Here is a 25,663-nt window from a genome sequence, read left to right on the forward strand (position 1 = left end):
GAGCTGAAACACTACCAGTTGACAGAAACTTGATCAGCAATTAATTTTGTAACTGAATAATCTTTGTTAAGGCAAAAAAAAAAAGGCAAGCAAATGTTGTTTCCAACTTATCAGATGTAAGGAATCTAGTGCTTGTTTCTTTGGTCATCGCTGATAGTTTATCGGATATTGTTTGGTTTTGGAGAGTTGATCAGACGACTGCATTTAAACAGTGCTTTTCTCGACAACTGTCAACTCAAAGCACTTCACAGCATATGAAAATGAAACCACGATTAACAGAGGATTGTGTCTGAAAACAAAATTATTCCATCTTTATGTGTGACTGTGTAATAATAATAATAATAATAATAATAATAATAATAATAATAATAGTAATAATAATAATAATTTGATTAGAATATTAAGAATAAGAATACTACTACTAATAATAAAATAATTAGGCCTACATTAACAATCATAATATAACAACAGCAACAATAATAACAGTATCATAATAACAGTATAATAATAATAATAATAATAATAATAATAATAATAATAGTAATAATAATAATGAATAGATCATGATAAAGCTCTCATTATATTTCCTTTATTCCTGCTGTATTCAGACGGTGTTTCTTCACAGCTTCAGACGTTGTTCTTCTGTCACAGCTGCCAGCAGTGTCATCAGTGACGTCAGCGAGGGTTGTAATCAGTCACGTGAGCCGCGCAGGTCTGGATAAAGCGCTGCTCAGGACTACACAGGCTGTTCGGATTCGTCCATCCCACTGTGAATTATTATTTTTTTAATGATACCCAATTTAGAAAGGGATAAAAAAAAAATTTCAGGGAGCGAAGACGGAGGAATAATATTTCTCATCAACAGATATCTGGGTTTTGTTTCGACTCATATTCAACACATCATCTTTCAGTCGTGATGTAAGTAGATGCTTCTTTTATTGAGAATAAAAACAAACGACGCCCAAACAGTCTTTATAATTTACGTGTTTAACATGTTTAAATTTGAACATTTTGTGATCTAATTTGTGATGTTATGTGTTGGCGTTTCAAACGCGATCCTTTTATTTATTATTTTGATGTTGGATGGTTGAATCGGACAATTGACCGACACGGTCAATATATTATATTACTGGCGTCTATCTATATGCTTTGCAATAACAATTTAATGCTTTATAGTGAGCATCGCAGCCCGTGTGTTCACTATATTTACAGTGCGCTCATTGGTTAAGTAAAGAAGTCATATGGAGGTTGATTCTATTGCATCCCGTGTAGATGCTCCATAAGATGGCTTCTTGTGATGTGGGCATATGAGAAAACCCCTCTGTAGTATTGTGGTCGCTATGCTCAGTTGTGTTTTTCAGTGGACCATTTTGAAGCCAAATAAATATCACAAATGAACAAAATGCAGGCGTTGCAGGAATATCACACAGTGTTCTTTAGTGTTTTTTCCAGCACCACCTGAGGGTATTTCTCCTTCATCTTCATGCTCTGTTTATCTTGGGCGTGTGTGGTTTCCTCATCAGGCAGCCAGGGTCCCCCCTGTCAAACATAAGGAATGCAAATGGCTGATGAGGGTGAGGGTTGTCTTCATGGCTAAGAGGGAACAGATGCTGAGTGAAATGTTGTGGTGGTTCCCTCCGCAGATCAGACTGCCCATCCTCCCTGCCCTCCTGCTGTTAACACAGCCCTCTAATCCCTGCACAGCCAGAGACTGACCAGCAGCCGCTGCCTTAGTCTCTTGGGCCATCATTACAACTACACTGTGATGCTCAAAGCAAAAGTCAAAAGGCTTTTATTCCACATGCAGTGTAGTGAGAGAGTCAATTATTTTTGAAGGTTTGATGTCAAAACCCTGCACGACTTTTTGGGGGGAAATGTAGGAAAAATAATGTTCCTTGCACGAAATGCATGGATAGAAAGACTCCTATTATAACAACTCTCATATTGAATTTAATCTAATTCTAGTCAGCATTTTGAAATTGTATTTTAATGTACACAAGCTTTAAAGAAATAACATGTTATTATTTGTAGTTTTGTCAAAAACAGAGTCTGTTTTACCTGATAAATCCTTGCATCTTGACAAACTGATCCAGTGTGGTGTTGAAGTAAAAGGAAAATGATTTAAAGTGATTCATATATTTTTTAAAATATTTAATCAATGATGCAACCACAGCAGCCATATTGCAATATTACAAATGAATCAGTGGTTCGAGCAGATACAGAATATGAAGTGTGATGCTCAAACATTGTGGGTAAAATGTTTGTTGCTTCTCGAGGGTGAAATTAAACTGTTTGGGCCATTATGGCTCAAGTGGTAAACAAATGACTGTCAATCTGTCATTTCTGCAAAGCTGACAGTTGGATGTGACTCATAAAAACAATAGTGAATGCGAATAGGGAAGTTGGCTTGTGTTCTAGCAAGAAGAGGAAATCCGCTCTGTCCTTATTTGTGCTGCTTTTATGAAGAAAACTGTGGTGAATGAAAAGATTGCAGTTTCTGGGGAGACCAGGGTGACTCACTTCCAGTCGTGGGCTAACATAGGATTGCCAATAAAAAGTGAGGTAGCAGGAAGAGAGAGGAAAATTATGTGGAAAATTGAAAAATCAAGTCTGCTCTAGTCAGTTTTATTTTTGGCACGAAAGATGGTCTCAAAGGATTATTGATGGACTGAACTATCAAAGGGATACAATACTGTGTACAAACAACAACACAAAGCACACAACACATCACAGGAAAGGCTAGTCACTTTGTAATATAGTGCAGTCTACACCATAGACACAAATGGAAAACAAAGTTAAACTCACAAAATCACATTGTTTGGAGAAAAAAAGTAGAAAATGTGGACAGGTTTGTTCAGTCAGAGGTGAGTATGTAATAACCACCTGACCAGAACAACAAAAAAGGCCAATAACATGGGAAAATATGAGATAAAAAAGACAAAAAAAACTGTTGCTATAGCTGTTAATTTTTATATTCAGAGTATATCTGTTCATTGTATTGTATCAGAGACTTCCTGAACAGAATACATCGATGCCAGCGAGTCGACACAGCCCATTAGCTGGCTTGTATTTAACCAGAACAATGTTCCTGGCTTGTTTCATCATCAGAGAGAGAAATGTTCAGTCTCTCAGTTCAGCGTTCGGTTTTAATGTTGTTGCTATGGCGAGGATTAGATATAATTTTAGGCCTCTGCATCCTGTTGAGGGGGAGGAATAGACGCAGTCAGTGGATGTGCTGCAGTCGTAGTTGGAACTGGAGATTACATCTATATTTAATCCTGAACCTTTCAAGTATTATACGACACATCTGCCATGCCATCAGCTGTATATTTTGCAGCAGGTATTTTCAAGAGTGGCATAAGAGTTTTGTGATATTAAAGAAGAGGTGAAGCTACTGAGCAGAAAGATGTTGACCTTTCACTTTCTTAAATGGAACCAAATTGATCATACATTATAATGAAAATATGCACCTTGATCTTCAGTCTGTTTGAGAGATTTGGTATATTTGCAGACATTATCTGCTGTCATAAAGGCTCTATGATAATTTATTCCATCTCACAAAGAAAAAACTTTCTTCTTTTGCAGGCTAAAAGAATGTGGAAATTATTCATTTAGTCTGCTCAGTTAAACTGCTTTTGCACTACTTGTCAAAGTGCTAGAAAAGTGGAACCAGTGGAGCAACACGTTCAAGAGATTAGGTGCAAGAAGCCATTTAAAATGTGCATCAATCATGAAAATAATGACACCTTGAAGGCATGTCAATTCTTGAACTTCTTTGTTTTGCAGGGGTCAATTGGACAGCTCATAAATACTCGATCTCATCAAAAATCAGTTTTGACTCAAATCAGATAAATATTGATCAGTAATGTGAATATAATGACTAAGTGGGTAAATAATAGAACAGCTAGAACAGTTTGGTAAGTCAGGAAAATTATATCACTTTACTATAATCTTAAAAGCCCTTAAAACCAGGAAACAACAACACTTCTACCTTATTTTAATATCCAAATTGAAGAGGATATAGTCTCATATCATGATATTGATATAAGATTGATATGTTGCCTGGAATGTATAAATGTATATGTATAAATCCATTATTGAAGGAAAAACTTTTTGCAGTTTTGCATGCTGAGTCATTGAATATACCTACAAGGCTCAACACTGCAGAACATAAATAACTCACATCAAAACAGCCGTCAGCTAATCAGTGAAAACACTCATCAACACTTGTTGGCCATAACACTGCAAGACCATAACCAACCTTGTGATGATGAGTCAGAATTTTTAAAGACAACTCTCGCTGATGCACAGATTCAACAGGCTTATGAAACAGGAAATATATATGCCTGCATTTTGCTGGTAAAATATTTTGGACTCTCTTGTGGTTTCTAGTAGGCTCAGAAATGTGCTTGCTACTATAGATTATCTTCCCTTTTCCATGTTTTCATGTTCGTGGTGAGTTTCACGACCTAAGCCTGTAAGCAGCGCTTAGCTTTCTGTCCTGTCACTCGGCCACACGGGGGGAACAGCACACAGATCCATTAGCTCTAAAGCCAGTGAAAGCCAAAGTCCTAAGTGGGTGTGATATGGTCGTAGCTTCTTGTGTGCTCATGGTTCCTAGCAGTGACACATTCAGTGCAGAGGAGGGGAATAACTTTATGCTAACTCCTTCACATCCCAGTGGGGGAAATAATAGGCAGCTGTTTATCAGTTTGCTAGTGAGTGTGGAGGAACTGCTGAGAGAGATAAAACAGGCTCTTCAGCTGAAGCACAATAAGCTGGCCCAGCGCTGAGAGGGCTTCCAGGGCTTCTAGGGCTTCCAGGGCTCAATGCATTGTTATAAAGCTGACTCACAGGCTGTCTATTCCTTTCTCTTTCACGACATTGTTGAGCACAGAATATATGTCGTCTGAATATTACCTCGCAAAGAGCGCCAAAAAAGCTTTTTGTTGCACTTTGGCCGTTTCCCAATGCCCCGTTATAGTTGTGGTACTTTTCCTTTCTGCATATTTTTCTTTCTTTTCCTTTTTTTTCTGCAAAGGCATGTGTTTTATTTTACATAATCGGTCATGGCATATAGCAAGGTCATTGGTCTTAAGCCCTCCCATATTTCTTGTTGAAATATGGTATTTTTGCAGACAGGAATGCACGCTAAATGCTTCCAGATGCTCTCATTATATTCTGTTGTTTCTTCAACATGGTATGCATTTGTAGTGTAGGTTTTGTCCATTTTACATGCTGCCTGGAATCTCTTTTCTTGTGTTTAATGCAACAATTGGAGCAGTTAGAGAATTAATAGTGTTCTCAGAGAGTAATTTTAAAGGTGATGCAGTTTTAGCCAGTCTAGTCTTCTCGGCTAGGTTCCTGATTACAAAACCCATTTTCTCTCTCTCTTTTTTTAAAAAAGATAAACTACAGCTAGCAATATGATTAAAATGCATAATGAAAACCCTCCTCCTCTCTCCACTTCTCTTTCAGCCCACAGTGTGGGCATGGGAAATGATGGAGGATAAAGGGCCTCGTGTAGCTGACTACTTTGTCGTTGCCGGCCTCACTGACTCGTCCAAGCCTCTGGAGGAGGAGCTCCACTTTGATGATGCCGGCCCCAAGTCTGTGAAACCAAAAGCCCCCATCACCGACGTTGCTGTTGTAATACGCTCCCTGGGTGAAGAGATACCCCCCGGGTTCACCTGCATTGAAAGCACTCCCTCAGGCCTCTCTGCAGAGCTCAACGGAGCCAGCCTCCGGGGCCCGCAGATATTCTTGTGCTTCAAGCGAGGCAGAGATAAGCCTCCACTGACAGATCTTGGGTAAGCAGTAATCCTCCGTCACTGACCCTTTGCTCACCCAGCACCACTAATCACTTCTCTTCCTTGGGTCACTATAATCTGCTCTTAAACACATCCTCTAGTCTGACATCTCTTCAATGAATATCAAAGCACTCCAGTAATATTTCTTTTAAGAATGTCTCAGAAGAATCATAGAAAAAGTCTGACCTGACTTGTATTTCAGGGTTCTGTATGAGTGGAAAGAGAAACTGAAAGCTGGATGTCACATCGTCCAGACCACGCCCTCAGGTCGCCCTGCAAACATCAGCGGCTCGTCATCCCAACGCATCTACATCACCTACCGCCGCGCACCGAAGAGCCAGCCCCACACTTCTCTGGCTGTCACTGATGTCTGCATCATCATCCCCGGGAAGGGGGAGACGCCCCCTCACACCTTCTGCAAGGTGGACAAGAACCTCAACAGCAGCATGGTGGGACAGAGCTCCAAGAACACATTTATATCTCTACTGTGTCTGTACAAAGACTGCAGGTTTTGATTGATCTGTTATGTCTTTTCTCATATTCCAGTGGGGATCCTCAGTCTACCTTTGTTATAAGAAGTCTCTGGCTAAAGCAAACACAATCGCATACAAAGCAGGTAAAGTGCCGTGCAGAATTTCTAATATGGTTTAAAATTCAGACTGCTCAAGTAATCCGATTTAGGAAATGTCAGTTTTATTTATGAGCCTGTTCTTTGACTGTGTTATGTGTATTTGTGTCCAGGTCTGCTGTGTAGGTACCCTGAAGAGGACTATGAGTCCTTCCCACTGCCTGAGTCCGTGCCTATGTTCTGCCTGCCCATGGGGGCAACGGTCGAGTGCTGGCCAGCTCACACCAAACACTCCCTGCCTGTTTTTTCCACATTTGTACTGACGGGTGCCTCCGGAGAGAAGGTAAAACCCCATCCTGTACTTAAAGTGTACATTAGCATTATAAATAGTCATAATATTCATAATAACTTACCTACAAACAGGCATACTGATTTTGCCAAAGAAACAAGCTCTCTCTTCACAGTCCTGCTGAGTTTCGTTTACATCATCGTTAATTAGGCAGTTCCCCCAAAGTTGGCATCAGTTTTCTGCTGTTAAATACATAAATTCTCCCCTAATTGCTTAATTTCAGCCAGCCTCTCCATCTTTATCTCTCCCTTCTGTCTCTCCCTGTGCATTAGTATCCCTTAAGATTAGTTTGTTGATGAACTGCAGTAGTTTTTCTAAGAATACCAGACAATCTTAATCAACTTCTAAATTCTGACTGGAATCAAAAATGGTCTTCAGGCTATGTTCCGAATACTAAAGGGCCACAAGTCTTTGAAAGCAATGCAGCATAAAAAGATTTTTTTTTGCAGCTCATCTTTTGAATAATGGATAGCTCATGCACCACTCGAGCTGGTGCATAAGTTTTAAATGCTGAATGCCTCAGTGCTCACTCCTTCACTGCAACCTCTAGTCTGCAGACTAGTCTCCTGGCATTTCATGCCTGGGATTATTTGTTCATTTATTTGGGAGGAACAACTTCAAAGGACTGAGTGTGATTTAGCAGATTTATTATGATGATAATTCTTTAGTGGGGGGCGTCAAAACGGCTTACCTGAATAAGTTATTACAAAGGACGCCTGACTCCTGTGGTTTGTGTCTTTGTAAAGTTCGCACCAGGATGTTAACAAGTCTTTCTGTGAGTGTGCTTGTGCATGTTCTGGATATTCATTATGCGGATCATCACACTCATATTGTGATCCTTTTGCTTGCAGGTGTATGGAGCAGCCATCCAGTTCTATGAGCCTTACTCAGAGGAGAACCTGTCTGAGCGTCAGCGCTCACAGCTCGGCCTGCCAAGCTCTGATCTCGTATCTGATGGGACCAGGAGTGTTTACAACAACAAAAGCATCTGTCTGCTCTCACACTGGCCTTTCTTCCACTCCTTTAGGAGCTTTCTCACTTTCCTCTACCGATACTCAATCTCTGGACCACATGCCCTGCCTATTGAAAAGTGAGCAAACTTTTACACATTCATTGTCTTTGTTGATGTATATCGGCCACTCTGGTTCAAAGATTCAGGTCTATTCTTTTTTTTCTTTTTTTACACACAGGCACATCTCTCACTTCATGCAAAATGTGCCCTTCCCCTCCACTCAGAGACCACGCATCCTCGTGCAGGTGAGTTTAAAATGTGGAATTTGATGAGTTAAGTAATGACATCAGTTAGGTATGCCTACTTTATTTGCTCTGACATAAATGTCTCTAAACATGTTTTAGTCACAAGCTAAATCCTCCACCCACTGAAGCTCTAATGCTCTCTAACACTCTCCTGTGTGTCTTCACAGCTGTCTCCACACGACAGCCTGATACTGAGCCAACCTGTGTCCTCTCCACTGCCTCTCAGGTAGAGAAACATCAAGAAAAATGTCTAATTTTAACATAGAGACAAACTGTATTTGCCTCAGCCTTAATCTGGAACAATTTGTTTTATTTATGTGTCTAGTGGTGGGAGCCTCTCCACATTACTACTGAACCTGGGCCCGAAGAACGCAGCTACTCTGCTGGTACTGGCTGTCACAGAGCACAAGATCCTGGTTCATTCCCTGCGTCCAGCTGTGCTCACCAGCGTTACAGAGGCCCTTGTGTCTGTAAGTCTTTTGTTCTTTTCTTTTCTTTTCAATTTTCCTGATAATACCAATAAAGAGGGTGGTCTTTAATGTGATTATAGCTACAATGGTGGATGAAGTAAGAGGCAGAGCTGCGGAGCCAATGAGCTACCCATAATCACATCAAAGAAGACCCTGTGGTATTACTGATGAACAGCAATTACCTCTGAAAAACAGTCTTCAAAGACATGCATATGAAGTTCTCATAAAAAAAAAGAGGAGGAAAATAAAATATTTCTGACTAGCCCCCTGTCGAAATCTCTCAGTGTATATATTGATCATAATATATAATATATTGATCCTCCTTTCAGATGATCTTCCCCTTCCACTGGCCATGTCCCTACATCCCTCTTTGCCCGCTGGCGCTGGCTGGTGTGCTCAGTGCACCGTGTCCTTTCATCGTGGGTGTTGACTCCCGATACTTTGATCTTTACGTGCCCCCTGCTGACATCAGCTGTGTGGATCTGGACACCAACACCATCTCCCAGTAAGTGACCTCTAACCGCGACCGCTCTGTGATAGATCACCACAACATTAAGACACCCAGCCAAAAATAATCTTCTCTTGGTTTAAGTTTTTATAGGTCTGAAGGTAAAAGTTCTTCCCCAGGTTATCGGTATCTGTCAGTGAGAACATCTTATGTAATATTACAAGCTGGAATGTTTACTTTACTGTACACAAAAGTACATCCGTTGGTCTCCCACAATAACTCAAAACCTGTTTTGCAAGAGATTAAATTGTCATAGCTCATGTCAGCGTATCTGTCTCCCACCCTATATCTTTTTGCAATGTTTCTTGGCTGTCTTGACTCCCGTGTAATGTAAACCATATGTGCTTTCAGAAAAGATGACAAGAAGGCCCTAACATGGAAAATCCTGCCCAGGAGAGCCTGTAAACATCTTCTGAATACCCTGAATAAGCTCTATCAGCAGCTCACTGAGGGTGAGTCCAGTCTGATGCTGTGTCATTTTATATGTGGTTTCATGAATAATTTAGGTTGACTACTTCAGTCTGTTGAGTCAGCCTGCACGGTCAATTTTACGGGAAAACTCATTGGATGCTTACACTGTTATGTGAAACCAACTTATGATGTTTAGGGCATCCCAGGAGATATGAAGTGTAATTTAGTCTTTATCGACTGCTGTTCAACCTGCCTCATCTACATATACATAGATTAGTCATTTACTGTGATTCCCAGAATTGCGTTGGCCCTTTTTCTCAAATTTCAGCATATCATGTGGCTGAATATATTACAGTCTATTATGGTCTGTCTGCAGTAAGAACAGAAATATCTGCCTCCTCTGCCATGGATTTTTTTCTTTGGGATGATTAAACATCGATGCAAAATGAATCCCAGGCTGTAGAGAGGCTCTTTGATTGCAACAGATTAACATTTACCTTTGATGTTCTCTGCTATCACTCTTCATTTTGGCTGAACTGAAAATATAAAAATGTAATGTCAGGTGGTCTATTTTTAGCAAGTGATACTAAAAACATACAAAACCCCACCCAGAATGTAATTGCATACTAAAAGTTGTTTATAACATTGTTTTAGGATGCATTTACTAGCTGTGGCTCTATGGCAGTGTTGTTCAGTCCTCCATTTTGGTCTACAGTTTACATGCTGTACTGACATTCATGGCCCCTGGAGAATAACCGACTAATCTTAGTTTTTTAGTCAGCAAATCGGTTGTTTTGGTTTTGGTGTCTTCTGTTGATTAGTCCGTTTATTGCTTATTTTCATGCCGAATTACTGATTTCCAAGACATTTATGAGCACATCCAAGGAAAACATGTAAAAATTGCATAACACTTTGTAGAGAAAGCCAGTTTTATAGATCTGTAGGTCTAATCAACTAATCAGAATAGAGTTTGTGGACCAAGACCGTCTCTAGTCAAAGACAGCCCGAGTTTTTTGTTGCCATGTTGTTTATGTCCTTATTTGTACTAAATTATCTACTGGTGTGCTCTCAGGTGGTCAACTGAACCGTGAAGATGTGCAAATGGAGCACACAGTAACGGACAGCGAGCTCAACGGTGGGAAGAGCCTCCAGACTCTGGAGCTGGAGATCCAGGAGGCCTTCCTGCGCTTCATGGCAGCCATCCTGCGAGGCTACCGCTCCTACCTGCTGCCCATCACCCAAGCCCCCTCTGAGAAGACTACCGACGCCACCTCTCTCTTTGACATCCAAGGTACGCTTCAGTCTGCAACTTTATACTGCATGCAGTCAGGAAAACATGCTGACAAGCCATTGTTGCCGTGCCTATACGTGAATGAGTGCAGTAAAAGGTAACAGGGTTAAGGCCTCAGTGCTGCTGCATCAAGGTCTGTCCTAAATCATCGCAGTAATGACTCTAGTGATTTAGCTTAAGCCTCAGTGGAAATTAGGCTTAGATGACAAATCAGAGGAGCTGCAATGATTAATAGCACAATGCTCCCCCCCCCCCCCCCCCCCCCCCCCACACACACACACACACACACACACAGACACAGACACACACACACATCTGTGTGCTCTTATGCAAGCAGAGCAGCGCAGAACAAATTGTTTCATACCGCAGTATTCATTTCCTGTAAATTGTGGTTAAGTCTCTATGTTGACCCCGCAAACGATCTGAAACCGCTTAATGAGTATATGTCCAGTTTTATAATCCAATATTAATACCCGTTTGTCATGTGTGTCATTACATAATTTTGTTCCATAGGCTTCCTGAAGAGTAGAGACCGCTCCCACCAGAGGTTTTACTCTCTCATGACCAAGACTCAAATGTTCAGCCGTTTCATCGAGGAGTGCTCCTTTGTCAGTGATAAAGACGCCAGCCTGGCTTTCTTTGATGAGTGTGTTGATAAGGTGAGGTTTGCAGCTAATCTTTATTATGGATTTTCAGTGTCAGAAACAATTCATCAGAATGATTGTATCATTCAGCTGTGTAGGAACAAATGCTCCAATAACAATATTTAATCTGGCCTCCACCCGCTTGTTGAAGAAACAAAGCGGAGGCATTTAGAGGGAAGATTAATCACATACCGTCCTCTCAATTAAGATGTCTTATTAAGGTCTTGGTTTAATTTGAAGGAGCTAATAGGCAAATATCAGGAACTAATAGAAATAAACAAAGAGTAATTAACACTCCGACATCTCTCTTGAGCCTCTCACTAAGCTTTTCTCATCTATAATATCCCCTGTTCTTCTAGTCTTTTGTTTTTACGTCTTGTTTTTGGGTTTTTCTATTCCAGTCCTCTTCTTCTTTTCTCTGATTTTCTGCCTTTTGTCTTTCCTGCTGCTCTGTTTGTCATCATGGCCGCTGCCTCGTAGCTGTACACAACTGGAGGCAAGGTAAGCTGACAGAGCTTGTGTTGTAGTTTACACCTTTTGTGTTTGTGAAGCTAATTTTATCCCCTGGTTTAGCTGTAGTAGAATCAGATATGAATGCAAGAAAAGTGTTTTTCATTGTTCTTAGTGCATGACTCAGCTCAGATTGTTTTGCGTACATGTGTATACTGAATAAATCAAAGTAAAAAGAAAAGGGAGGGGAGCTAAAAGTGCAGAAGAGGTCTTGCGTGTGAGGATGTGCATTAGCTGTCAGTGTGTGTCAGCAATCTGCATTATTGAACCAGGCTATTAGAATGAGCCACACAGAGAGATTATGCAGAACTGGTAGATACGCTGTGGTGATGCTGAGACAGTGAGATTAATTATTTGTGCTTGCTTTTTTCGCTGAGATGACTGTGCACTATCCTAACTATACTAACTCCAGAAACCTCTCTGAAATATAATGACAGGAAGATAAAGATGTGATATACCTTATATGTCAACAAGTTTTGTTGTTGAAATCCCAAAGGTTATAGACTAGTCCTTGTTATTGTCGTAGAGAGGGTTAGTCATTTGGAGATATGACAGCTTTTATTAACACATCCTGCCTACACATGTTTTGTAACACGCACACAAAAAAAGACAAAACATCAACCTCTCCTCCAAAAACACTCTCTGTGCTTGCAAAATTGTTCAATCAGGAAGTCACATTTACATCCTGGGAGCTCCTGTATGAGCGGTCATTGCGGTTATTATTGAGAAGTGGAAGCATTGATTCATTCAGCGTCAGTGCTGCTGAGGTTGACAAAGAGTGTGATTGAGGAAGACCTATTGGGTGTAAGAGGAAGGGCAACAAGCAGAGAAACACTGAGCAGAATCGAATCAAGGGCAAATAGGTCAGTGAGAGTTAGTTGACTGAATCATCCACTCGACTGAGTGGAACAAACCCTGTAATGCAGCGACACTGGGGAGCTATTCAGCCACTGCAAAAATATTAACGTTTTTGTGAAGCTCATGTTTGAGATAAGCTGGTAATCGATTCAGATAAGCCAAGTGAATGCTCATCAGCATAGCAGGCTTTTTTATGATCTCCCGACAGATATTCAGAAGTGATCTACCTACCTTAGCTCACCATGCAACACAAAGTGAGGAGGGAGCGGCGCTGCTGTTGTTCTTAGGCAGGCAAGAGAGATTTGAACACGTTTCTCCACAGCAGATCAGCCAGAGCTGATGGAAATGTGGCAGTTTAGTATCAAGCACTGCTGCCAAAGTGGTACAGTTTAATGGTTTCATGTCCCTAGAGCAACAAGGCATCCATTTTGTCCAGGTCACTGCAGCCTGGATTCATTTAGTCTTGGGGGAGTCATAGAGATCAAGCCCCTGTCTTGGCAGTGCTCTTTAGATAAATGGAGAGGGAGCATGGGCCATGTTTCTGATGCAGTCTGACTCATTACTGACATCTGTTTGTCCTCACTGACCCTCATATCTGATCTGATCTGTGGGCTCATACAGTATGAGATGCCCATGAGCCCCCAGGCAGTAATAGCATTGTGTTCAGAGCAAAGCTAAGAGGGAAGAACAGAAGGAAGAATAATGACAAATGTGTCTTTCCCTTGAAAACCAGATGGACAGCGAACGGCCAGAGGAAACCAGACTGATCGAACTGGATGAATCATACCGCAGCGAGCACACGGTCTACATCAACCCTCCAGAGCTGCCTCCACTACCACAGGGGGAAGAGCATCCTCTATGCTATAGGTACCACACTGCAGATCAATCTCGTAACGATAGATACAAGGCGAGGCGGGCTGTTTCTCTCTTTTACTCTGTCTTACACAGACACACACTTCAAGAGCACTTCTTCCCGGCACTGGGTGAACACAATGCAGCTCCCAAAGGAGATATATAGCGTAAATTGCCTCTGTTGTTGAAGGATTTTGTCACTGCTTTAAGGCTTTGTTATTATTTTGAGCCATGAGCACGTCGCTTTTGGATTCTTATGTCAGTGCTCAAGCTTCCAGGGTGTCAGAGCCAACCTATTGTGCACGTCACTTGGCTTGCCAGTGTTTATGCGGAATTGATGTTTATTTCTGTTTATGTGAATATGAGTGAATATATATATAACCCTTCTGCAGCTACTCTGCATTCCCTGTGCTGAATGCTGAACTTCTGGAACCGCTGGAGGGAACAAATCCTCCATCAGCAGGCATGGCTTCACGCCACAGCAGCCCAGCCAGCCCTACGGCCATCTTTAGGCGCTCTAAACAGGTCAGCCATATGAGAAGTGAGATTTTCTTGGAAATGTAGACTCAATCCTTGAATGATTTATAGTTCTAGAAATATTTTTCTGTGTTTTTTTTCTGTTGTTTAACCATGCTGCACACATTCTACATAATGAGGAATATGGGTATAAATGTTAATGCAAAATGCAAATATGGTTGCGAGAGGATGATAAATTATCTTTGCTTGTGATCTTTTTTTTTTCATCTCAGGAGATCAAATCAGCTCAAAGGATGGCCAAAACCTATTCATCTATGCCTCAGATGTGGTCCAAGTGTCTCCTGCGCCACTGTTACGGTCTCTGGTTCATCTGCCTGCCAGGGTTTGTCGGAACCTGCCACTCAAAGGTGCGGGCTCTGCGTACAGCTTATGATGTGCTGAGGAAGATGCAGGACAAGAAGCTGCAAGCTCCAGATGAGGTGGGGGACTGTATAACACTTACAGACTATCAAACAACTATATTTAGTAGTGTAGATTAATGATTAAATCCTGGTGTTTTCTGTCCCAGGTGTGTTACCGTGTGTTGCTGCAGCTGTGTGGACAGTACAGCCAGCCGGTCCTCGCTGTCAGGGTGTTGTTTGAGATGAAAAAAGCTGGAGTTCAACCCAACGCCATCACATATGGGTACTACAACAAGGTCAGTACTCTTTTTACATTCTTACACGGAAGCAATAAACAAGCTAATCAGACTCTTAATTTAGTTTAAGTCTGACAATGTGTGACCACATGTACTGTACATGTTCATTGCTGAAGGCGGTGTTGGAGAGCACCTGGCCCTCCACCACCAGAGGAGGCTACTTTTTGTGGGGGAAGCTGAGGAACGTGGTCCTAGGTGTGCTCCAGTTCAAGCAAGCCGGGAGAAAACACCAGACGCCGAACAGAGACCCTCAGCTTTCAGGTAATTCTAATGTCCAAGAAACAAGAAAGCGCTATATTAATATACTTATATCTGATATCTGCTACCCCCTAATTTCCATGTTAATTTTGGCTGATAACCTTACTGATATTTTTCATTTCATCAGCAAGATTTCTGCAAATATCTGGTGAAATCTGTTTCTGCCTAAGTTTTTAGAAATCCTCAGAGAGTTAGACATTGTTGCAGTTGGTTTTTATGATCCAATGGAGCTTCAAGATTTAATCACAAGCTCTTTGTAATACTTTCTTCAGTTAAATATTTGAAATATCCATGGTCAGACCTCAAGGATAGACATATAGCAATGATTCATGAAAAAAAGATACATGATACCTGACAGCAACAATAACAACTTAGATTTTTTTTTATTTCAAACTGGCTAGTCATATATCACAAAGATTAGAGCTAGAAATGAAGACACACTCATACACTAACACATTAATCTTTCACATTACTGCAACCCATCAGCCACAACATATTTTTAAGTACTTTACCGAATGTTCATATGATAACTGATACAGTATATCATGCACTCCCACAATGACTATAATACTGCAAATACTAAATCACACATCGGCAGTCATTGTTTCATAACAAATCACTAATCAGATCTGAAGTTGTTCAGATTGCATTGTGGTGATGTATTTACCTTTCACTTGGACACAATTCTTCTTACTTCCTGTGGTTCCTAATGACCAGACATGTAAATGAGTGAGCCTGTGGGAGCAATTGTTTCTTCCAGGCTTCTTTCCTGGTCTCATAAGAAGGTTTAACCCAACTCCAGGCCTCTTCCAGCACATATCGTTCCCAACTCGCATTTCTTTAATGACACTAATTAAACAGAGTGAAGGGGTTTTCCTCTCCAGCAGTCATAGCACACAGGTTGCTCTTGATTTCAGTCCCTAATTCCCACAACGGCCCAGAAACACTCTCATTACCATAATGACATGTTGTGTGAGGGGCTCTAATGAAAGCATCATGCTCTACACCATATACTGTTACCTTGTTTTTGTTTTTCTTGTTGTGAGTTCATTTTGATTTAATTCACTTCAAAATTGACTCTAATTGCGTTGTGCAGTTTGATCCTTAGCTTACTTCAATGAATAGTTCTTTGGTTCATTTGCAATTAGTGAACTAAAAAATGTTTAATTTAATGTGTGTCTAATTTTTCTCTCCTTTGAGGTAAAAATAAGACAGAAAAGTGAAGCCTTGATTCTGCTTTGGTGCTCTGGCACCCTTTTATGTTGTTCAATCATCATGTGGCATTCAAAGCATTCCTGCGGATGATAACGATTACAGCAATGTTCGGAGATAGTTCATACAGAGCTCTTAAACCAGCAGGGCTCTGGTTTTATAATCCTGCTAGTACTCTGTCATTTGTTTTAATCATCCTCTCCCTTTTCCGTTATCTCACTTCAGACGGCAGTGATCTCGACACAGTCAGTCACGGCAGTTTGGACAGTGCTAATGACTCTGCCGAGCGCACTTCCATCGACACTGACTTCACTAAAATGGACTCCAGTGATGATGGATTTAGTACAGGTAGGACACCACAGTTCTGCTTCTCTCTTCCTCGAACTATTTCTCATCCTGTAACTGTGTCACCGCTGCTCTTCCTGTCTAAGCTTCACTCACTGATTTGATTTAATTTAGCTTCCTAAATGTAGCCAAAACACATTATTTCATAAACCTTAATTTAGCATTTCTGCACTCAAATAAATAGTTTTGATGTCATTGCACATTCTGGTCATGTCAATCACCTAAAATGTGACCAAGAAGTGACAAACGTTATAAAAGGTGATAAAAGCATTACATGGCATTAAAAAAAAGTGAGTGGAATGTTCATACAACTGGGGCAAAATGTTTTGTTAAGAATTGAACTGAAGAAACATCCATAATCTGATGTATTAATTATTTGATTATTATATTCTCTTGACTGAATGGATCCAAATGGGAAATACTGGGAAATGTAAACTAGGCAATCATCAGAAAAGACATGCACATCCATAAAATCTTTACAAGTGATGGGGAACAATAATCTGCACAAAAGGATGGAAAAACTGCCCTTAGTAAAAGAAAAGACAAATGATAGCAAGTTATTTACAAAAAATGTAAATGACTTGCCTTAGTGACTTTTTCACACCATGACTAATGATCTGTAGATAAAGGACAGTGGACACAACAGGACTATAGTGGTCTATCAGCAGGATAAGGCACATCAACTCACAACTTGTCTCATGTTTTTTTTATCCCTCAGAGGCAAACTACTGAATAAAGCAGAAAATCTGTGAGAATAACATAAATCACAGTAAAGGTTTGCAGTTTTTCCTGCAGTTTGACCTTGTGAAAATGATGCAAGTTTTCAAAGACTCTATTCCTCTCTTGCTGCTCCTGCTTTTCTATTCTGGGAGTGTTGTGTGCTGTAAGCTGTAGGGAATGACACTGCGCTCGGTTGAAGAAAAACTCTCAGATCAGTTGTCACTTATAAAGCAATCCGCGGAGACTAAATAGCCGGTTTCTGATTCACTCAGCTCTTTCTGAAAGAAAAAAAGTAAGAAAGGGAGAAAAATACAACAAAATCTCTGTTTTTCAGAAGAGTAAAGCCTCTTATCTTTTTTCAGGTGGACAATCAGACCAAGGCTACGATTCACTCTCTAAAGAGGAGGAGAGGATGTGCAGCAGAGAGAGTGACAACACACCACCGGTGGAAGAAAAAGGGCCGATGCAGTCCAGTGAGTTATGGATTAGTTTCTATCTCTAATCTTTGACACTTAACTACCATTTCTACAGGAGTGAATCACTGCTTACTGGCACCAAAACAAATGCTCTCTCTTTAAAAGCTGGGCTATCATATGGCAGTGTGGGTGTACTGTATTCTCCACCCGTCCATTTGCTGTTATATTTAGATGTTTTTCGAGAAACAGATTCTGTTGATGGATGAACATGTTATATAAGCAGGTGATTGTTTGCATGACAGGATTTGTCTTGAATTTAGATGCTTATAACAACACGCCGTGTTTAATATAATCTCTGTTCTTGGCTTCGTGATCAACAGTCCTCACTAATTGGTGTGGGAGTTTCATCAGGGCTTTAATTGCTTACTTAATTTTATGGGATAAAATACAAGACAGCCTTATTTTAAGATTAATGACAGTCCCTTAACATACCATGCAGCTGCGAGTTTTACCCTTCTTCACCCCACTGCAATAACTTTATGCTAACATAAATGTCAGCCCTCTAGCAATTTAGGATTTTCTATATTAAAGGCAGTTTTTGCATGAATGCAATGAGAGCTGCAACAATTAATCGACTGATTCATTAGTTGGTTGACAGAAAAACAATTGCAATCTGTTTTTATCTTCGATTCTCCTAATTGTGTTTGCCGAAAATGCCATTAAATTGATATATTTGAGGTTTGGACTGACAAAACAAGACATTTAAAGACTTTTTCACTATTTTTTGACATAGACCAAATAATTGACAACAATTGATTATTTGAGAAAACAATCAGGAAATAAATTGATAATAAATATCATCTTCAGCTGCAGCCTTAAATAAAAATGTATTACAATATTTTAGAGAATTTGATGGATTCACTTATTGCATACAAAATATATTTTAGTGATCTCTTTAACAATTTGATATCATTTAAATCTCCAGCACCTGAGATTGAGATTCCAATCAGCAGCATCTCTCCTTCCACAAGAAACTGCAGTTCAACAGATGTCAGTGCAGGTAAGTTTATTTATAAAAAAGAACATCAAGAAGCTGCGATGGTCTCACTGTATTGGAGCTGAATCCTGCCACTTATGTTTTCGTCACAGGAGGAAATGGCAACAGGATAGTTTCCAGTCCATCTAGTGACTCCATTCTTTGTGGAGTTTTGCCAAAGACAGAGAGGCCAAAATCTCTGGACTTGTCCGGTGGACAAGGAAATCTAAGAATCACCGTCCCTCACCTCGGCTCAACAAAGCAGCATCACCTAGCTGCTGACAGACTGCACGAGGTCAAAGAAGAGGAGACAGAGACTGATAAACAGAAACCTCTGGTGGAGAGACGTGTCAGCTGCAGCGGAGCAGTGGAGAGGCCAGATGTGTCCATAGAGAGGAGTGTCAGCTGCAGTGCTGGGACTGTGAGGAGAACAGATATTGAGAGGGGGTTCGATCCCCTGTCCATGATGGCGACCGATGCGTTACAAGAGTGTGATCAGGAGAACAGCACGGCCACTGCCCGCCGCGACCTCGCTGAGGAGATTGAGATGTACATGAATAATGGCAACAGCCCTCTGAGCAGCCGCACACCCAGTATGGACCTCCAGAACCCCTCAAGTCCTTTGTTTCGCGCCACCTCGTCTCCTCACACCTCCCCACTACCCTCCACCTTGGTCCGCTCCAATACACACCTCCCACTGCCTGTGAAATCCAAGGACAGGCTCAGGCCGTCGCCATCTCTTCCTCTGGGTGTCTGTGCCAAAGATAGAGAGAGGCCTTCCTCCTTGGTCTCCCCCTCCTCACCAACTCCCTCCTCCTCATCATTTTCCATGGACTCGTTGTTCACCCCGACTCTGGACATCTTCAAGAGCAGCGTCATATCAGCAGGGAAAGGCGTGGCTGAGAAGGCCAGCCGCCTCTACTCTCGTCTGTCCTCCCAGACTTCATTAACTCAGGTTGGTAGTGCAGCCTTTACCCCTGTCTTATATTCCCAATATTACAGCAAGTGATAAAACGACCTATTTCTTCCTCCTCTCCTGCAGGATGCAAACTGTGACCGCATTAGTGTATCCTCACTGACCTCAGGAGAGGCAGACTGCTCCTCGCTGCTTGATAATGACTCCTGTCTGGACCCAGATGGCTTTACCTCCCCCCAGCATGGCAGCGTTTCTCGACTCAGGAGGAGCCCGGTTGTGGGTCATGGCAACCTGGGCAGCCCCAGCACCCCCAGCAAAGTGTTCAGACACAACTCCTTCTCTGGTGCGTATCCCTGAATCACTCTAGGTGACAAATATTGTTGAAATAATGCTGGTAGTTTTGGTTTTAAGTTGATACGTGGAATCTTAAAAAGGTTTGCTTTAGACGAACAACACAATCCACATTTATTTAAAGCAGCAGGCGGCCTTTATGAAAGTCAAGTGAAAAAGTCATGGCTTACAGCCATGCTCGTTAAATTTCTGTTTTAAATGCAGTGTTGTATTGGTTCCCAGCGAAACACTTCTTTGCAATCTAAATTTAGAGGAAGAGTGGGGCTCAGTAATAGATAGCGTTGGGTGTTCTCTGCGAAACTAGGCCAGCAGGCGTGAGGGCTGATTCACTGTGTAGGCTGTCTGCACCCAGCCACAGGCCCTATGCTAAACATAAACACGTGAACATGCACACGTGCATGCACACTCACGTGCACACATCCAGACCCACTAATGTTTGAAACACAGATTCACTTAACCTGACCAGATAAAGTAAAAACATTCATTTCCTTTTTCTACTTTTGCTGTATTTAATCTAGATATTTAGCTTTGATAGTCGTTAATTCTTGGTTTCGTCTCATGGGTCTAATTGTATAATTCTCCATCGTATCCAGGTGGTTTGGCACTTCCGTCTAAAACCCCACACACTCCAGATTCATCCCCTGACACCAGCCGCTTCCAACCCACTCCTAATTACACCATAGAGGTAAGTCAAGCTGTTATAAAAATCCCTTATCAGTCATTCCTTTGTAGACTGACTCAGACTGTCATGATTGAGTGTTACACTGTGTCTCCTCTTTCTGTTGTAGGTTCTGATGTCCAGCTGTTCACTCTGTAAGACGTGTGACTGTCTGGTGTATGACGAGGAGATCATGGCTGGCTGGACTGCTAATGACTCCAACCTCAACAGCACGTGTCCCTTCTGCGGCACAGCCTTCCTGCCTTTTCTTAATGTGGAAATCAGAGACCTGAGACCACAGAGCAGGTAAATGCTCCCTCTACACAGACCAATATGTTCACATCATATATTCACATAAAAGTACAGAAACGCTTTGAATAGTTAATCAAATGCTTTAATTATTTCACACTGAATTGTCTCATGATAAGAGGTTTAATGTGTTTTGCCAGATGGAACTTTTTCCGAAAATCACTGACACAAAAGCATGCACGTACACACCCAGACACAAAATCTTTTATCCCTGCGGCCTCTTTAAACAGATCCTCATTGTGTCTCCCCTCAGGTCTTCTAAGGAAGGTAATCCTGTTACAGAGGAGGTCACGTCGGCGACTCTCAATCCCGAAGCCAAATTGTCTGCTGCAGACTGTGCAGCTGAGTCATCTGCAGCTCCCCCCCAGGATCAGGAGAGCAGCGGGAGTATGGGGGCAGCTCCGGTGACAGTGCCCTACCTGAGCCCTCTGGTTCTGTGGAAGGAGCTGGAGAGCCTGCTGGTAAATGAGGGCGACCAGGCCATCTCCTCCCCGAGCGTTGTCGACCAACACCCCATCGTCTTCTGGAACCTCGTGTGGTACTTCAAAAGGCTGGAGCTGCCGAGCAACCTGCCGGCTCTTATCCTGGCCTCCCAGCACTGTAGCGATGGAGACCAGGTAAACATGCAGGTTTCAGTCAACTCACCCACATATAGCTGTGTGCAGATTCACAGATTAACCATAAAGGCTTTAGTTTGACATTTTTCGAAAATATGCTTTTTCACTTTGTTGTCATGAATTTAAGGCATAATGAATAGGGTTCTACTAAAAAATATACTTGTTACTGCAGAAGGCAACTAAGCTCATGGTTACAGCTGCACATGTCCCACTGAGATAGTTTATAAATCCACTCGACGTCAGCTATAGAGTTAGAAAAACATTTGTTCTTCATGTGTCACAAGGTAAATCCACAGAATCCTGCTGGATATGATAAACTAAACAGGACAGGACACAGTATGAAAACCGTGTGACTCCACAGCTTGTCTTGGCTCCACTGCCTTCTCAGTTCAAAAGGTTTTTACAAAGCAAAATGCGTAAAAATGCAACCTCTTAAAGCGACAGTACTCAATTTTCAACAAAACAGCTTGTTCCAGACTCTTAACTGATATCAAAATATGTACTAATTCAGTGCAATTTGTTTACTTAATAATCTAACTCAAAATATTATAACTCAAAAATGACAAAAAAAAGAATAGAATTTGAATACTATAACATATCACAAGCTTAATCTCTGTCTCAAACAAGACTGATCCCTCTCAATCATCACTTTTGACGTATATCCTGTCTGGACACAAACATTATGCCTATTAGCTGGCTAGACTGAACATCAATGAACTCCTTAGCTAATTAGATTTCGTTAAACCAGGGAGGAGAGGCCAACTTTATATCTTATGTTTACAAACCTCAATGGAAAAATCCTACACATTAGCCTTAAATGCAAATATTGATACCACTTTAACATGTATATTAAGCCAATATAAGTATTGTTCTCCTTATCTAATTCTCTGACAAAAACAGAATGTATTTCCCACAATGTCTAACTATTCCTTCAAACCTCCTATATGTATGGTTAAAAAGATTCCAACTCTGGTGACACCTAGTGGTAGTTTAAAAAAAGACAAAACAGAGAAATGCAAGAAAGCAGCACAAAGACAATACCAATTTTCACTGGGAACGCCTCTTTATCTATCAAGTAATTTTTTACCAAATACTTTTTTTAAATACAATATTACAATTCTACCTTTAAGGGCTGTAACATAGAGAGTTAAGAATTAATCTTCCACATTTCATCCCTTGCAGACCTCTCAGAACGTGTCATCCGAGGACAGTAAGCAGGTGCTTGTGAGGATTATGTGGGACAACCTGAAGCTGCACAAAGACAAAGTTCAGCCCTGCTATGTCTTGTGGAACACACACTGTAAGTCACTAAAGTTGCACTTTTACAGACAGATATAATGTGTTTTAAAAGGTGAAATTATTTTCAGTAATATTTCTGCTGGCAAGATTAATCAAGGTCAGATATGTACATGTAAATTAAATAATGCATATGAAGTAACTAGAACATCATGCATAATTCAGTGCAAGACTCCTATTAGTAATGCTGCCCTTACCAGTGCTATGCTTTCAGAATTGATTTTGAATGATGGAAATAAATGAGCCTTTGATCAGGGTGACTTTTATCTCCTTTTCCTTGCAGGTGCAAACTCCCTGGTTCGCTCTGGGCTGTGTGAAGAAGGTCAGCTCTTCACTGTGGAGCTGCTGCAGGGTTTTGTGAGGAGCATAAAGAAGAGTGATGTATATCAGCCTATGAGCCAGATCATCCAGCTGCTGGGGCCAGAGCTGGGTTTTAAAAGACAGAGGTAAGGACAGAAAGAGTTCAGGGTCAAGCCGTGTGCAAAAGATAAAATTAATGGAAAGTCTAATTGTCTTCTTTTTCTTTTTTTCTCTCAAAAAGGAGCCTCTACCGAGATTTATTGTACCTCGCTCTGGTGGCTTTGGGAAAGAACAACATTAATATCAGTAAGTCTAAATCATCATATCTTGTTTCTATAACTCAGTCCACCACTTTGGTTCAGACTGAAATATGTCAACAACTTTAAATGTATTGCCATGAAATTTGCCACAGATATCAATTATATGCATTATGTAGTACACTTTGGGGAACATATTTCTGTTCAAAGGGTCCTATAATTCTCAGACTCATCATGTGTTTGGGTCAAATTTAACCTGTTTTAAGTTAAAATATTTTATAAATATTATTCAGTTAATTGCTTACCCTTAAACCTGAACCTATCTTACCTTAGTCTGACCTTTGACCTCTTTCCCAACCTTAACCTGTTTAGATATAGTGATTAAACCTGGCCCTCGGCCTATTTTCTAACCCTGTTTTCTACGTTTTTTTCTTTTATTTTTCAATTTAAATTCATTTTTTTCCATTTTTTTATTTTATTTTTAATTTTCAATTACTTCAGTCTCATAAAAGTTATTTATTTATTTATTCTTAATTAATTTTATTTTAGTGGGCTGCAATTATTTGGGGGAACTATATCTAGAAACCTTATCTAGATTAAGACCTCGTGATCATGGTCATGATTTTAGTGCTCTATTCTAAACCAAAGTTCCTATTATGTGGCATATAGAGCTGTTGAATGAGATGATGAAAAGGACCCTGGGAACAATGACCCTGCATTTCTGTAGACTAGTCTTTTTACTTGTACAGACGGACACTAGAACTGTTATTGTTAGGCTTTGTCAAATACATGCTATCCCAGACTGATGGATGAATTGACTACGTCTACGTTGTTAACTAACCATAACCTCCTTGCAGATGCTTTTGACCGGGAGTACAAGTTGGCCTATGATCGCCTCACCCCCAACCAGGTTAAACTGACACACAACTGTGACCGGTCGCCCGGAGCAGGGGTCATGGAGTGCAGGAGGACATTTGGGGAGCCCAATCTGTAAACTACTTCTCTTCTTTTGTCCCATTATATTTTTCCTTCACAGTCACTGCTGCTGTTTTTTTACCCCCCCCCCCCCACCCCCCGGACTGCTCCTCAGACTCAGGACCAGCTCACCTGACTGGAGCACAGAGCTCTTAAGCACAATGTGAAAATGACACTTAATGTAAAGCAACTGCCATGATTTCTTGTATACTGTTAGAGCTGAGAGGCATGGAGGGATGGCCTTGTGTTTGTAAATATTTAAAAATCCACTGTATTTTCAGTATATCTATATTCACATGTTTGTACAGTTATTATACAGTCTATTTTATGACTTTGTTTCTGTTGAAGCTGTGAGAAAGTATGTAAAAGTAAGTCTATGATCACATTGTCGACATTCAGAAGTGGTCCTGGTGACCTTGTTAAGACTGTTGTTGAGTGTTTGTATAATAAGTACTCGCTTTTAGACATTTGTGTTTTTACAAAGCACTTTGGCGAGAAGAGCTCTTGCCATTCATTCTCATTTACGTAACGCTGTGGCCCAGCAGCCTACGCTTAAGTGACTTTTTATTTGGTAGCTGCAGGACTTACTGCGCTGTTTAATAATTCCATTACATGCAGTTAACAAAAGCAAAGAAACTCTTCCTCATCTGCACTCTGTACACACAGCAGGGCCATGCTCATATGCCTCAATACACTAAACTAAAGGTAACGTAAAAAAAATATATAAACATATTATTTCTAAATCAAAGGAGTACTCAATTACTGTATATGCACAGTTTATTCATTTATCATTTTTGTACAATGTACCAAAATAACCCAAAAGGGAATAGTACTTCTATGATTTATTTTACAGTTTTTTAAGCAATACATTTTTAACGTAAGGATTTGTGTGTTGTATGGGACCACGAAGGATAGATTTCCTTAAGAAAAGTACAATCAAACTAATAGTAGATCAATACTTTGAAAAAAACCCCTGAAAATAAATGTTTCTGTTGTTTTAATCACAATTTGTTTTGATAAAGAAATTAATTTATTCACACCGTAATGGATCTATAAAAATGTACAAATGTTTGATTCTGCTATTTTGTATATTTCCTTTTGGTCTTTGCTGTAAGATGTAGATGCCAATTTAAGACATTTGGACAACAGTGCACTGTTTAATATGACATACAGAGCTAAAAAAAAAAAAAAAAGGACATTTTGAATCTCTGAGCAGATGGTGATGCATGTTTCTTTGCACTGAGCATATTAAAACATGGTAATGTCAAAGGTTTAAAGGACAACAGCTCTGACCT

At 40.7% G+C, this 25,663-nt stretch overlaps 1 protein-coding gene across 1 annotated transcript; it reads left to right on the forward strand.

Annotated features, from left to right (window-relative positions):
• Window positions 1–624: 624 nt before the first annotated feature.
• On the forward strand, window positions 625–25,587 carry dennd4a (DENN/MADD domain containing 4A). The gene is made up of 31 exons (XM_059335975.1): window positions 625–918; window positions 5,479–5,810; window positions 6,013–6,259; window positions 6,357–6,426; window positions 6,552–6,721; window positions 7,579–7,817; window positions 7,918–7,984; window positions 8,152–8,210; window positions 8,310–8,454; window positions 8,784–8,959; window positions 9,314–9,414; window positions 10,446–10,664; window positions 11,178–11,323; window positions 11,789–11,809; window positions 13,410–13,543; window positions 13,921–14,053; window positions 14,278–14,484; window positions 14,574–14,702; window positions 14,819–14,963; window positions 16,398–16,520; window positions 17,600–17,710; window positions 18,639–18,713; window positions 18,803–19,644; window positions 19,732–19,948; window positions 20,550–20,641; window positions 20,745–20,920; window positions 21,177–21,540; window positions 22,723–22,840; window positions 23,120–23,282; window positions 23,378–23,442; window positions 24,251–25,587. Exons 2-31 carry the CDS (start codon window positions 5,500–5,502, stop codon window positions 24,385–24,387), a joined length of 5,202 nt encoding a protein of 1,733 aa, XP_059191958.1. The 5' UTR covers window positions 625–918; window positions 5,479–5,499; the 3' UTR covers window positions 24,388–25,587.
• The last annotated feature ends 76 nt before the right edge of the window (window positions 25,588–25,663 follow it).

This window comes from Centropristis striata, chromosome 6, assembly GCF_030273125.1.
Source record: "Centropristis striata isolate RG_2023a ecotype Rhode Island chromosome 6, C.striata_1.0, whole genome shotgun sequence".
Lineage (NCBI taxonomy): Eukaryota > Metazoa > Chordata > Actinopteri > Perciformes > Serranidae > Centropristis > Centropristis striata.